This window comes from Pyrus communis, chromosome 1 (genome assembly GCF_963583255.1).
Source record: "Pyrus communis chromosome 1, drPyrComm1.1, whole genome shotgun sequence".
Taxonomy (NCBI): domain Eukaryota; kingdom Viridiplantae; phylum Streptophyta; class Magnoliopsida; order Rosales; family Rosaceae; genus Pyrus; species Pyrus communis.
The window spans coordinates 1817390-1832710 of record NC_084803.1 but is presented as its reverse complement, the minus strand read 5'-3'; the positions used below and the strand labels follow the sequence as shown (position 1 = coordinate 1832710).

At 38.9% G+C, this 15321-nt stretch overlaps 3 protein-coding genes across 3 annotated transcripts; 2 read left to right on the top strand and 1 right to left on the bottom strand.

Moving 5' to 3' along the window:
- The first annotated feature begins 1105 nt into the window (after positions 1-1105).
- LOC137728025 (probable 1-acyl-sn-glycerol-3-phosphate acyltransferase 4) lies at positions 1106-3442 on the top strand. The gene is made up of 4 exons (XM_068466904.1): positions 1106-1190; positions 1747-2349; positions 2716-2846; positions 2974-3442. The coding sequence occupies exons 1-4, from the start codon at positions 1186-1188 to the stop codon at positions 3420-3422; spliced, it is 1188 nt and encodes a 395-aa protein (XP_068323005.1). The 5' UTR covers positions 1106-1185; the 3' UTR covers positions 3423-3442.
- Positions 3443-5579: 2137 nt separating this feature from the next.
- On the top strand, positions 5580-6551 carry LOC137747218 (pathogenesis-related thaumatin-like protein 3.5). Its single transcript, XM_068487288.1, has 2 exons — positions 5580-5622; positions 5739-6551. Exons 1-2 carry the CDS (start codon positions 5580-5582, stop codon positions 6434-6436), a joined length of 741 nt encoding a protein of 246 aa, XP_068343389.1. The 3' UTR covers positions 6437-6551.
- A 1636-nt stretch (positions 6552-8187) lies between these two features.
- Positions 8188-14599, bottom strand: LOC137737785 (uncharacterized). Its single transcript, XM_068477342.1, has 16 exons — positions 14111-14599; positions 12846-13343; positions 12449-12581; positions 12206-12319; positions 12034-12107; positions 11886-11960; positions 11267-11359; positions 11107-11167; positions 10504-10836; positions 10234-10360; positions 10014-10113; positions 9761-9830; positions 9521-9673; positions 9307-9402; positions 8762-9087; positions 8188-8650 (listed from the first exon to the last, which is right to left on the bottom strand). The coding sequence occupies exons 1-16, from the start codon at positions 14171-14173 to the stop codon at positions 8405-8407; spliced, it is 2562 nt and encodes an 853-aa protein (XP_068333443.1). The 5' UTR covers positions 14174-14599; the 3' UTR covers positions 8188-8404.
- Positions 14600-15321: the final 722 nt, after the last annotated feature.

Below are 15321 nucleotides of genomic sequence, written 5' to 3'. Positions count from 1 at the left end.
ACTTTGATTACCTCTATCAACCTTCATCAACGCCGGCCGTGGCTTGATCACTAGCAACTCAATTTTCTCCTTGATTTTCACGATTGCACTCCCTTTCCTACCAACATGTATTTGGATGAATCCAATGTTTAGCAACACATGACATTGTCGACAAGTATTATCGAGCCACAAAGAACAGGTACGTGTCTTCATATTTGCCCTAAAGTTTTGTTCATCCACATGTTTTTTTTTGTTTTGCACTTTGTCTTCTTGATCTTGATCACCCGCTGACATTTGAGTCTTCCTGTTCTTGTGATTGATGACTTTTTTGGTCGGATTAGATCTTAATTTGTAGCTGGTTAGTCTTTCGTTTGTTTGTTTGTACATTGTCAATTCTTCATTTTGGTTTCCATAACTAGAAATGTTCTGCTTTTAATCTGATTAAGTCAGTCAGTTATGACAGTATATGTGTCTTTTCATGCTTAAGTTTCAACCTTTTTTGCTGTACGTAAAAGTAAATTGAAGTGTCGCTTTGTCAAAAACAAAAAACTTGGATCTTCTCTGCAATTTTATCCCTTCAGATATGGATGGATTCGTTGAGGCACATCCATCAGTCTGCTGCTCAACTTGCATCAGACTCCATCGCCAAACAGCACTCGTGATTCTCGTAGTAGTGAAAACTAAGATTGCTTTTCTTTTTTTCCACTTAATATTTTTTTTTTTTCAGATATATCAAGGAGGAAGCTAGTAGATTTGTTGTTTCAATCAAATTATCGAATTTTGTCGTCCAATGTATTTTATTTTACACCAACCAAATTTTATCCAACAAATCTAACATCTTTAATTTAGCTTTTTGACTCGTTCTCGTTTTCTACAAAAATAAATACTTCCATATTCGCACTTAATTTTGCTCATCATTTACCTAAACCGGTAAACAAAAAAAGACATCATCCCAAACGACTTACACAAATAGGCCGAGTTCTAGCGATCCTGGAAATATCATTTGCCTATTTATGATATTTTCCTTTTTGCTCATTTAGCGACATTGTTTTTGGCATTTATATTTTTGGTGTAGTTATATATAAATGGCCTTTTATTTTTGGCCATTTTTTCAAAACCCGCTTGTCTTTTTTTCTGGATTTCTTCAACAACACAAACGTACTCTTCGTTCTCGGAGAAAAAACTTCTCTCTAACTCAACTTTGGCATGAGGTATCAATATTTTTCCCCAGTTTTTCTGAATTTTAAACTCCTTTACACACGTAAATTGTTTTGTTTTCCCTTATTTTGTGTTTTGAGATTGAATTTCTACCTTTATAATTGTTCGTGATTATTTCTCAATTACCCAAAATGTAGTGGCATCGATGTGTGAAAATTTAATCATCACAACCCCTTTGTTTTTCATACCAGAGATGCCTTGTCTTTGTATCTTAAGGATGAATTAGGGTTTGAAGGTTTTCTTTAAGGAATTGTTATTGACATGTCAATGAAAAGTCACTATATGAGTTTCTCCAACTTGTGAGGATATATTAAGATATGGAAGTCTCCCTTCAAAAATTGTTATTGACACGTTAATAAAGTCATCATGCATTGGTGGAATTGCAAACTATTCCAAACTGCATGATAAATAAAGCTCCAATTTTGTGCCACAATTCAGTTTATTACATATTTATGTACAGTGTTATTTTGTTTCTTAATTATTACGTTCATATTTAAATTCAGGGACATGTGAAGTAAATTTCAAAACCACATTTTATTAATATTGCAGCTGCATTGAGGGAGGTTTTTCCTGGAACGAGATGGATGTTTGCAGTCCCTTGAAACCAGATTGTAAACTAAAACACAGGCCTTTGTCCCCTCTTAGAGTTGTGAGGGGTGTCTTATGTTTAGTAGTATTTCTCTCGACAGCGTTCACGATTCTTGTCTGTTTTGCTCCAATCATTGCTGTATTATTGCGCCTTTTGAGCATACATATCAGCAGAAAAGCAACCTCCTTGCTCTTCGGCATTTGGCTGGCCTTGTGGCCCTTCCTTTTCGAGAAGATCAACGGCACGAAAGTGGTTTTTTCTGGTGACACCGTGCCACCCAAGGAACGGACGCTGCTCATTGCCAACCATAAAACCGAGGTTGATTGGATGTACTTGTGGGATCTCGCGTTGCGTAAGGGGTCTCTCGGACACATCAAGTATGTGCTAAAGAGCAGCTTGATGAAGATACCTGTTTTCGGTTGGGGGTTTCACATTCTAGAGTTCATCCCGTTGAAGAGGAAGTGGGAAGCTGATGAACCGGTTATGCGGAAAATGCTTTCATCATTTGCTGATCCTGCAGACCCTCTTTGGCTCGCCATTTTTCCTGAAGGAACTGATTATAAGTACTACTTTTTACCCCCTCTATTGTTTTTATCAATGCATTTGTATGTACTTTTAGATTATTAGGTTGAAGTTAATATATTCAGGTTATTAATCTCCATTTGGTTATATAATTAGCCCAACTATAACACAGACATTCTGCACTGAGAATTTCTGGTTACAGTATTGCCTTATTTTTTATGTACCTCTCTACAATGCCACATAAGTCTTGGACCCCCTTTTTTATATTGCAGAAACATTTCCAAAAACATTGGTTGCATCTCATATTTTTCGACATGCAACCATCTACATTGCATGCTAGGGTTTGTATTTATTTGATTTAACAGATGAATATATGAATATTTAGTTTTCTTTTTGTATCTATACAGTGAAGAAAAATGCAAAAAGAGTCAGTTGTTTGCTTCTGAAACTGGACTTCCTGTACTGTCATATGTGCTGCTTCCAAGAACAAAAGGCTTTTGTGCTTGCTTGGAAACTCTAAGAAGTTCTTTGGATGCAGGTTTTTTATACAAAACTCCACTCTGATTTTTCCACAAAATTTCTTACCGAAACATTTTGAAAATTGTGTGCGCGCACGTGCGCGTATTAAACGCACATGAGCCCTGATGATCTATATTGTGCTGCAGTTTATGACTTGACGATCGCATACAAGAATCAATGCCCTTCGTTTCTAGACAATGCGTTCGGCGTGGATCCATCAGAAGTTCACATACATGTTCGGCGCATCCCTATCGAAGAGATCCCCGCTTCTAACACCGATGCAGCCTCTTGGTTAACAGAAGCATTCAGGCTCAAGGACAATCTACTGTCCGATTTTGACGATCAAGGCCATTTTCCTAATGAAGGAGGAGAAGAAGAGCTTTCTACATTCAAGTGCTTGGTAAATTTTATCTTGGTAATTGTTTTGACTATCATGCTGATTTACCTAGCCATTTTTTCATCTGTCTGGTTTAAAGTATACATCGGTTTATCATGTGCTTACCTTGCCACAGCCACTTATTTTGATTTTCAACCGATGCCAATTTTAGACTTTGTTCAAGCAACATGTGTTTGCAATAGAGCAAGAATTGAATAGCAATTACAGGAGAAATAAAATGTGCAAATTACCAATTTTTGAAGTGTTTTTGGAATGTTTACTGTTACTATATATTGTTGGACTTGCACCTGCGTGTGTTGGCTGCCAAATTTCTTATACCGAAACAGGAGAAGAACAACTAGGACGTCACCGTAACGGTTTATTCCCATCCCAACCTAAGTAACCAGTCATTGTCTTGAGGCAAGCAATAGATACAAACTTCATTGTTTTAGTCACTGCAGCACATAATTTAAGGAGAGCTGCAAATTTTGCTAGTAGCATGCTATTGCTCGGGGATTCTTCAGTCTTTGAAACCACATAAATAGATCTACAAGTAGACCACTTGAAATATGTAAAGTTGGAACTTTGGACTCCCAGGAGAGACTTGTCATTGTTTTACAGAATTGCTGTGAATGTCTAACATCTTCAGCTTTGGATGTTATCTTCCTGCAATGAGTTAACTTGTTTTGTACAGTACAAATAAAAAGAACAGCGTCTTGTTTGAAGTGCTTTCAGTGCTTCTGATAATATTCGATAGAAAAGTTAAAGATGCTTACATGTAAAAGCAACTCGGATCTTTATTAAATAATTTGACACACAATATAAGTGTTTTATTTTTTTTATTTTTTTTTATTTTTAATTTTTATAAAGAAGTATTTTCTTACACAGATAAAAAAAGAAAAATTTGGAGTTATTCTCGTCTTTATGCTTAAAACAAACAAGAGAAACTTGCATACAATAGGAAACAATCAAACCCTGACAGTGCCAACAATTAAACGAAAACGCATTTTGCATGGCTCTGCTGTAAAAAATCATTCGTTTACCGTCTGCCCACTCATTGCTTTTCTCAAATGACGCCTAAATTTGATCTTTGTGACCAAACATTGTCTTTCAATAATTGACCAACCGTTCAGGCCAGCTGACTAGAGTAATGTGTCTGCGTTATTATTCATGTTCGAATGACTCTCCTTGTATGTAAGAATAGTTTAAATATATATCATCTTATCAAAGAATCAAGTCATCATTAGCCTTTTTTCCAAACGGGAAACGACTAAGGCCCAAGCCATTCGTTTTGTGATGTATTTATACGGGAGGGATGACACATGTCATGTTTACCCTTATATATATATATGTGTGTGTATGTGTGTGTGTGTTGTGTTCGTATCAAGCCACAAGTTGATTAACACGCAAAAATAATACAATGATGTATTACTAACATACAATAACTCATACCATTCATCACAAATATAAGAAAAATTATCATTTTATTGATAAAACATTTAGATGAGCAGTGTCAATAGTGTACACATGAGGTCCTATCTTTGCTTCAAGCGTTTACGTGTAATGTTCGAAATTGTAGCCCTAAAAAAAAGTTGTTCTAACGAGGATTGATTAAAGGCAAAGTTTTTGCTACCACCATGCATTCAAAAGAAATTAAAATTGAAAGATTGTGTCATTTGTATATGCAAACCACTAAACGGGATTCCAAGAAACACACATCCCACCTCAAATCTTATGCGCATTGTTTTATTTACCAAATTACCAAAAAATTACCAAATTGCTAAAATGGTTGACACGATTACACATCAGATATTACTGTTCAGAAGCAAAGAAAAAGTTAAAGCTAAATAACCAATAAGGTACCTAAATAGGAAAGTGGGGATGTGGATTGTTTGCTCTCCGATTTCCATACTCTCACCCCATGTTCTCTTGTTTGTGTGGTCACGGTTAAGCCACGTCAACATTTTATATTTCTATTACTTTTTATTTTATTATTTCTATAAAAAATTAATATAAAATATTGACATGACTTAACTGTGACCACACATCACAACAAAAAAGTATGAAGAGAGTATGGAAATGAGAGGGTAGAGAATCCACCGGAAAGTGGTGAAACAAAAGATTGCACGCCAATACTTTGATGACATGGCGAGCTCCCATTGGTGCATTACCCAGTAAACGTTAGTGCTTCCGGAGCATCGGGAAACACCCCACCATCTTATACCACGTCACGGAAAGAGAGGAAGAATTTAAAATACCAAAATTAGCCCTGGAACACGCGTATAAATAACAATCGCCAAGCAGAAGCTCACACCACCAGATCAGATTAAATCGTAATTTCAACAACTGCCCTCGACTCTTTCTTCGTTTTCAGTTATGGCGATTAAGCTCTATCTTCTTCTTTCTCTCCTCTCGTTAGGTACGAACCTCATCCCTCTCAACAACTAAACTCGATTGATTACGGTAATTAATACAGTGATTAACTTAATCTCATCAACTTGTTTTTGTTTCTGGGTAATGTTCCTCTAAATGCAGCTGCAGGTGATGTAGTGTACGCGACACAATTCACGCTCCAAAACCGTTGCACCTACACAGTCTGGCCGGGAACTCTCTCCGGAAACGGCGCTGCAATTCTTGGAGAAGGCGGTTTTGCATTGGCCCCGGGTACATCGGTCCAGCTCACCGCCCCTCCCGGCTGGTCCGGCAGGTTCTGGGCGCGAACCGGCTGCACCTTCGACGACGCAGGAAATGGAAACTGCGTCACCGGCGACTGCGGATCGTTAAAATGTGCTGGCGGTGGCGCGCCCCCTGTGACACTAGCGGAGTTCACAATCGGGTCCAACCAGGGGGACAAGGACTTCTATGACGTCAGCCTGGTGGACGGTTACAATGTGGGTATGGGGTTGTGGGCCACCGGCGGAACCGGTGACTGCCAGTACGCGGGGTGCGTGACGGACTTGAACGGCAGCTGTCCGGCGGAGCTGCGGGTGATGGATTCGGGTTCTGGGGTGGTGGTGGCGTGCAGGAGCGCGTGCGCGGCATTTAACACGCCGGAGTTTTGCTGTACTGGGGATCACGCAACGCCGCAGACGTGCTCGCCGACGCAATACTCGGAGATGTTCAAGACAGCGTGCCCTACTGCGTATAGCTACGCTTACGATGACGCTTCGAGCACTTGTACCTGTTCCGGGTCGGACTACTTGATTACATTTTGCCCAGCCGGGTCATCATAAGCTAATGATCCATTAATCTGCAGATTCGTATTGGTAGAAATTAAATTTTAGATATGAAGGACCCTTGTACTTATGGGTTTAATTAAACCCTTATTTGTTTTCTTGGGAGACTAATTAATCGGTGTATGATGTTTCTCATATGATATGGCTAGGGTTATGTAGCAAATTTATTATTATTAATATTATTATTACATCTCTACTAATTAATAAAACACTCATTGTCAACCAAAACCTTATAAAATTATTAGTTTAACCCTCTAATTAAAACAGAACATGAATAAGAAATATGGGGCAGAAATGTAATTTCACACAACTAAATTTTGCTGTATTTTTTTTTTTCAAAGTATCGCCTACATGTAATTATAACATATCTCTAATTAAAAATAAATACAAAATAAAAAAATTCCCACTCTCACATTCTCTATCACTCTCTTCCTCTCTCCTTCTATTTCAAAAACAAAAATAAAATTTCTCACACAGTTATTATTATGTTAGAAATTTTATGACCAAGTCTCGGTGTGTGGTTATGCTCGCTTAATTATTTCTCGAATTATAGGTAGATTTCTCTAGTTGTAATTCTCATTCATCTTCGTTATTGTGGATCGTATCATTTCTTTTTTCTTTTTTTTGTAAGTGTTTTAGTTAGCAGCTTGATTTAAATTTGATTCGTTACGTGGATTCTTCCCGTTGCAATTAGTTTAATATGTTATGATTAGATTGGTGGTTAGTTAAATATGTGATTAGCAGACTCCTGAATCTCAAAGCTCAAAATTGAGGGAAGAAGAAGAGAGAGAAGAGAGAAAGGAGTGGTAGTTTGCACATATATTTTTAATTTTTTATATGTTTTCTGTAAACAACGACGATCATGATTAATAAAAAATGTGTGAGGCTAAAAGTATATGTGCTTATCATTTCCGACGATGGAAATAGACTGTCATGTTCATATGCATATGATAGATATCTATAAAATTTCATGCTCTTGCATTTGCATATGCTTGTCTTAATTTCCAAAGCTAAATGATGGTTGGCGCATGGTTTCTCTTGTAAAGAGAGATTATGTGGTTATAACTACAAGCCTTTCACATATTTTTATTTTTTTTCCCTAGTAATATACTAATTAATTTGAGAATCTTTTCCGACCATTTTGAGCCACTCTAAAACGAAAACTTGAACCGATCGAGGAAACAAAAATTACTAAATAAGTTTAGGACATTTAACTTGAGTTTGGGTTTGGTATATCAACTGAAAAGATGCCTTACGAGAACCGTACTTGAGGTTTTAAATCTGATTTCCATAATACGATGCAATAACACTAATGAAACACATCAAACTAACGATGTTATTGAAAAGGAATCCAACCATCAACCGCCACGTCTTGTGGTTTACAAAATATGGTTTAAAAAGATGATCTATCAAGCTGCCCCCTCTGGCTAAAACTACCCTTCTCTATGCCATGTGGACGTCACATGAGCAAATTTCACGGAACAAACAGAATTCAAGTAACGTGGGATGAAAATTGAGTTTCAGGAGATTAAGTGGCGAAATTTAAGCTATAGGAGGAACGCGAGTTCGATGTTGAATTCGGGGCGCGGGGGTAGCGTATAAAAAAAAAAAGCCACATAAAAAACGCTAAAGTTCCGAGCTAAGTCCGAAATTCAAAGGCTTTTTCTTCCTTTCAAATTTCAAGGCCTTGGGCCAAACCACTGTGCAAACAACTCAACAAGCTTCTTTCCCTAATTTTTTTTTCCCTCTTTTTGCAATCCCCCTTGCATATCTAAATTTCTCTACAAGCAGCCTTCATCTTTGAAAGCCACAGCTCACCTACCCGGCCCAACTTTTTTTTTTAATTTATTGGGCCGTGCTGAATGGAACCCTAACATCTAACAGGCCCAGCATTAAAATGCCACCACCTTTACCCTAAAATTACAACCCTAAAAAAATTACTAAAAAAAAAGGAAATAGAACTGCCTATTTTTTTACAGACCTCCCTTTTGAGGAACTGTTGCTTGAAAACCAACTATATATGCTGCTAATCCATGACGTTCTCATCTCACTAGAGCCTGTGCATTGCCCTTGTGCTTCGTCTTTACTACTGAATAGGGTTTGATCCAAGCAATCGAGCGAAGCCCCGCATGCCGAATTGTACGATTGACAAGCTGAATAGCAGACGCGGAGCCTGTTGTCCCCGTCCTTGTCACACTTTTGAATTGATATCTGCAAGGACACGGTTGGATTCTTAGTATTGGAGAGAGATGATAAAGGCGAGTGAAGGTGATGGAGAAAATGAGAAGGGAATGTCGGGTTGTGGAGTGGGAGGCAACTTACCCAGCAAGCCAGCTGCTTCGCGGTCATATCACAGTAGCTGGTTCTGAAAATGCTAAAAAGTTTCCGGGCGCCACCAGGAAACAAACGGTGGTAGTTGGGCATGACCACTACATCCTCAAGCTGCTGCAATATGCTTGGTTCACTGGGTGCACAGTGCTGTCCGTCACCAGAGTTGACGTTTTCCAGCACATCTTTACAAACTTTAAGACTGGACTGGAGCATGGTGCTGTTCTGGCATGAGTAGCCTGCATAGTCAGAGCAGCGGAATTCACACACTCCATCATCACAAACACCTCCATGAAGGCTGCATTGCTCATCACAAACCGCTGCATTCCATACACGAGCAATGTTATCAGAAAACAGCTGATAGTCATAATATTAGCGGTCATCGTGAACATGACACGGTGCAAAGAATTTAGAAGGTGGTCCTAAATAATTCAACTGGCATCAGTCAAGTGCCTGAAAATTAGGCGATCATTCTCGAGTTGGCTAAATTAGCCATACAGACAAACTGGAAGAAGAAAAACGAGAAAAAGAGTGCATACCAGTGGAGCAGTCAACACCAGTGTAGCCTTTATTACATTCACACAGCCCGTCAGAAAGGCAGCTTCCACGTCCATTACAGTTGCTTGGGCAGGTGCCTGCAAATATCATAATTTCAGTAGTGGTTCTAGGTAAATGGTGCATCATAACTTGGTATAACATTGCATCTTGCGTTCAATACGATAAAAACCATGAAACCCTATATGAGGTGCTTACGTTTACTACAATCAGAACCATGAAACCCTAGAAAACAGTGACATCTTCCTTCAACACAGTCTCCATTGAAATTGCATGACTTTGGACATTGTCCATTTGCAGGAACTAGGGCTTTACTACAGAGTTCATCATACGCCGGGCATAGCAATTCCCCTGAAAGAGGAATATTTCAAGCTTTAATCATGGTAATGCACATGGAAAGATTAAGAAGGAAAACGATAGATAGAACAGCATCATTACCATTAAATCCTGGGAACTGAAGGGGTCCACCAGCTTCAGGACATACTTTCCACATACCATCCACAGCAACCTGAAAATCGATAAACAATTAAATATGAGACAAGAAGATTGCAGGGGAAATAAAATATGAAGCAGCTTCAAATATAAAGATAACGCTTGTCTATTTTATGGTTGATAAAGCTACTGCAATCCCCAATGTGCACCCAATAATCTAGAGCAGATGAAAAAGAGCACAATCATTGGAATAACATACCTCTAACGAATTGTTAATACATCTGTGCTGATAACATCCATTTCCTTGGGTCATAGAACCCCGTACAAACCCTGTACGTACCAAGGATGAAGCCATACACCTACAAATGACAAGATGAATAATCATTAGCAACATCTTGCAATTTATAACTGCATCCAACATCTCAATAAGAAAGCAATGTTCCTATTTTAGAAAGGTGGAATTGGCTTTGAAATCTCACCTAGAGTTACTTCCTCGTACTTCACCCAACATTCTGTCAGGTGGTCGAGCGCTGTTAGTGTCAGTACATGATCCATCAGAGTAGGCAACGAAATAGGTGCAATAATCAGCCAGTGGGGACTGCCCACCTGAAAAGGTCATAAGAAACAGAACTCACATCAAGCTTCAAACCAGGTATTATGGGTAACTGATATTACAATACCCCAAATGATGAAATGCTTATTAACCAGTTCAAATATGATACAGTAAATTACAAATGCAAAAATTATACCCTTGTTAGCGTGGGGAAAATAGCGTGCCCACTGGGGTAGGTCTCCACTGTAACTTACAATTGGACAGTAACCTTCTGCTTCTCTGTTGTATGTACATCCTGACGATTGGGTTGTGTTGCAGTGATATGCCCCCTTCCAGAAATTGCAAGGGGAAGTAACAAATTCAGTTCCTTGGTTGCGGCCCCAATCAAGAGTGTCCGCCATACTATAATTAGCCTGGTACCATCCACTATCTTCTAATAAAGCAAGTGTCATTTTTGAAACCACAGATCTTGTATCCACCGACCCCGTCATAATTTCATTCATTAGAAGTCTTTTCTCCCAGTGTGACCCTGAAAGTTATTAGATGTACAATGATTATTAAACATTTAAATGCGATGTTGGTATAAGTCGTTTTTTTTTTTTTTGGTAGGCGAATCTGCTACAGTTCTTACTATCTATCAACTGTAAAGATTCTCTTTTTGGCATTTCAAACTCTCCTGAATATAGTACATAAAAATATTGCTCCTCATGTTATATAACTGATCATCCATAAATTTTAACTAAAGTACAGCATATTGGTGATACAACATCTGCAGCATAGCATACAACTTTTAGAGTACCTGATGTGCCACGCCCTCCACCATCTTCTAGCTCTAAACCCGTGAAATTCTCAGAGAATGCCTGCCAGAAAAATATTCAACCATTAATTTTCTCTGAAAATATATAGCTTTCTTGAGCAGCACAGCAAATCCATGCACAATAAATAGAGTAGATATTTACCGCATAATGATATCTTGAATGCATGACTACACGTGGAAGAACCACACGAGTCACCATACGCCCAAGCTTTTCATCCATTATTTGTTCTGTAACCTATAAATTGATAGCAGGTAAAATTTTGAGGCCAGAGCGTAGATTAACTTTCCATAATCAAGCATCAAAGAAACAGCAATGCTTTTCAAAAATAAATTTCAGAGGACAAGTACAAAAGGAAAATCTAAATGTTCCTAAAGGCTCTTATGCAGATCATGAGCTATTGTCTGTGAAATGTTGCGACAAGACACGAGGATTATGCTTTCGAAAGAAGAAGAATAGTATTTTGGTACATTGAATACGATTACAAAGTAGCATGCTGGTTAAAATTTCACTCAATTGACCATACACTAGTATAATGGGGCAGACTGATAAAGGCAGAACTCAAATTCTAGTCAAGGAGTGTATCTCATTTCTTGCAATTCCAAAGCACCTAGATGGATACAAATCTTATAGGCCTTAAGAATGGGGGAAAAATGATAATGGCAGAGATGTACTATTTGAAGTTTCCAAAAGTTTAAACCAAAATACATAGATTTCAAGAGGTTGTGAAGGAATATTTTGATGCATTAGTAATAGTCTTTACCTGACTACGCCTTCTTTTCCTCTCATCCCTAAAATGAGCAAATGCATGGGGATCAAAACCAAGAACATGCATAACCTGAAAGGATCACACATTTTAATCAATAAGAAAGCACATCCATGTTTTCAAATTTCATTAAGAGCCAACTGACCTCATGTATGAGAGTAGCAGAAAGTAAAGTTTCTGCTTCAGCTGTCAAATGGCGAGGAGCAACATTTACATGTCCTGTCCCCCAAAAATATAAAAAGATACTATCAGTCCTGATTTATATTGCAAGAAAGGCACAAGTATGTCTAGGAAACAATGCTCAATGAACAAATTACCAGCAATTGCACGGCCCCATTGATCACGTTCGCAAGCCACTGCCCATGCAAGGGTGTTCCCAGTGGTAGGTCTTGTTGTCACCAGAAGAACCAGGTCTGCTTCAGCAACACCCTCTGTAAAAGATCAACAATATGGTTAGTAGGATACTAGTGTATGTGCACATAATGAGACTTGCCACAAAAAACTAAAATCAAATGAAGCAATGAGCTTGATACACAATGGCCACCCTGCAAGTAAGATACCTTCAACATATTCACGTGGTAGTTGTACACCTCCATCCTGGCCGCATGCTGAATACCCACTCAACCGCAAGTTCCCCCTCACAGGTTCAACAGCTAGGGCTCTCTTGAACCAGTCTGCTGTTTGCCCTAGAGCCTGCATTTAAATACTTCTGAAGATTAGTTTCATGCATGCTTCAATTTTCCCGGACCGAATAACATCATTATGTATCATTGCCAATACACTCATCTACCATGTGCAAATTATATCTACTATGAACTGACATAGAAACTGTTTGATTAAGCAGAATCCAGAGACAAGAAGCAGCATGAACAAAGTAGAATAAGAACAACATACAATGGTTGCATGAAGTACTAACTCGAAAGAATAAGACAGGTGGATACCATAGGACAATCTAACCTTGCGGAGGCGTTGTCTTTTGTCCTTCCCAGCTATATCATCCAAAGTGCAGTTATACCAGCAATCACCAGAAATTGGAGGATCACCATGAGGATTACAAGAAGGAGAGCCAGGAAGAGAAATAACAGGAGGCTCCCCAAGCTTCACAACATCACCAACATTACGACAATCTCTATCAGGAGAGTGACCAACAGCATCATAATTTAAATATATTCTAATAGGCCTTTTAATATCCTTCTGCTGTACAGAGTACTTGGAAATTCCAAGTAACGCCCTACCCTTTTGGTGAAGGGGTTTTGATACACCAGACCCCTCATACGCCTGCGGGGTAACAGTGTACACTTTGCGACCAGGTTGCCTGCGCTGTTTGATTATCTGGTCATGAATGCAGGAATGTGAAACAATGCTATCGGATAACAATTCTGGGCTTTGCCCTTGCAGAGTGTTTTCTTGGAGTGATGCATTACTAGCTTGCAACCATATAAACAGCAATATAACCTGAAGCAAAAGAAAAATAAAAACCCACATTTGTCAACGAAGCTAGCAAATTTAAACACCTCGGTTTTCAAAAGAGACCCAAACTTAATGATGACACAAATCGGAGGGGAAAGATCAACCACTCTACACACAATCCCAATACATTCACAAAACCAAAAGAAGTGGCCGATCTAACATATATAGTCTCGGAATAGCTAAAACGGATATCAAACTACGAAGTTTCCAAATCCTAGTAGCTCAAATTAGCACAAAAAGTGAATGCCACTGTTTCGTCTCGCTTCGACCCGAATCTGCTTCAACATCAAAAAACATAAACACTAACAATTGACCAAACCCAACCCACAGATCAGCCTAAAAAAAAAGAAACTGAAATGTGACCCCTCAGCCCATAGTGAACAGTTTCCACAAAAGGAAAGTTTAATTAGATGGAAGCATAAACAAGCAAAAGCAAATAGCTTGGAAAGTGGAAATCCATTCCGTACTAAACACAGCTGCTTCCATGAACCTAATCAGAATAAAGGAAAGCCCTAACCCGCTGTTTGGTTCCCGGGAAAATGAAATAACAAAAAAAACAGATAACAGACAACAAATTTAGGGTCATTGCAGTGCCAAAATCCCAAATTCTCCCATCCATTCCCGCAATTTCTCAGCAACCAAACACACCGTAAAGTCCTAAATCAACTTTTCCAGGAAAAAAAAAACGCAAAAACTTAAAACTCCGAATCGTCTAAGTGAAAAATAAAATTGAAAAAACTGAAAGAGCTGACCTTGACGACGACGACGGCGAATCTGGGAGAAGGACATGGACTACGCCGCATCATCACCTCCATGAAATGCGGGAAACTGAAACACTACGGGCATCGATTCCATCAACTCGCCGGCGATTTTCCGAACGGCTTTAAAACCCAGAAAAATCGCTGGCACTTCTGCATTTCAATCGACCCAATAATTTAATCAACAAAAACAATCTACTTCCCCTTTAAAGGGAAACAAAAATCGACGGAGACCCCCTTTGGGCTTTTGGGGTTGGATTCGACCTCCAACAGCGTCGTACAGTGTGGGTCTTAGGTGCCTCGAGAGCATAAAAAATGCTGCTACTATCGACGACTGATTCGAACGAGGAGCTCTCTGGTGCGGCCACTGAAAGCTTCGGTCTTTCGGGAATGCGAAGAACGCGGAATCAGTGACAGTGGAGGCGAAGAAGACGAAGAGGAGGAGGAGGGGAGGGAGAGAGAGAGGAGGAGGAGGAAGAAGAGGTGCGAATGCTACAAAATCATGTGGATTGGGTGAGGGTGGGTGCAGCTGATGATTTTATTTAATCCTTTTTATTTTTTGATTGAGGAATTTTTATTTTTTTAATTTCCTTTTTTATTAGGTCAGTAATTTGAAAAAAGGTGAAAAGCAAAAGGACCACCGTGTTGGGTAGAATTACGTTAGGCCCCACTCAACGTTTGATAATCTCGTTCATTAATTCTGTGTGTCTATTAATGTTAATGTCGCTTTAACATTCCGTAATTCGAAACTCTTTTAAATTATGTTTTGTTTTCTGGGAAAATGTTTGGCAATGTTTCCTGAAATATCTAAGCTTTATTCCACCTTGCCATCTCAAGTTTAAATTTGGTTATGAGCTTCTTAAACTTGTAATTCTTTTCAATCATTTCATATTGTTGTTTTTGCTTAACTCCAAGGTGAAGAAACAAGCCCATTAGATTCTTCCATCTCGCTAACTTAAAAAGGGTGTCTCGCACTCTTACCTTGCTTTTGGCACCTTCTACTTGCATTCACGACCTAAGGTCCGATTTCAATCTGAACTAAATCATCATATCCAAATTTGGATCGGCGGCTTCACCACGTAGTCTTTACTTTGTAACCTCTGGGGTGATGTATATCCAAGGGCTCGAAACAATGTATTTATTGTCGGAACCCTTGTCTACTACGCTCTGAGACGCTCGAGAAAACTTTACTTTACGAAGAAAAA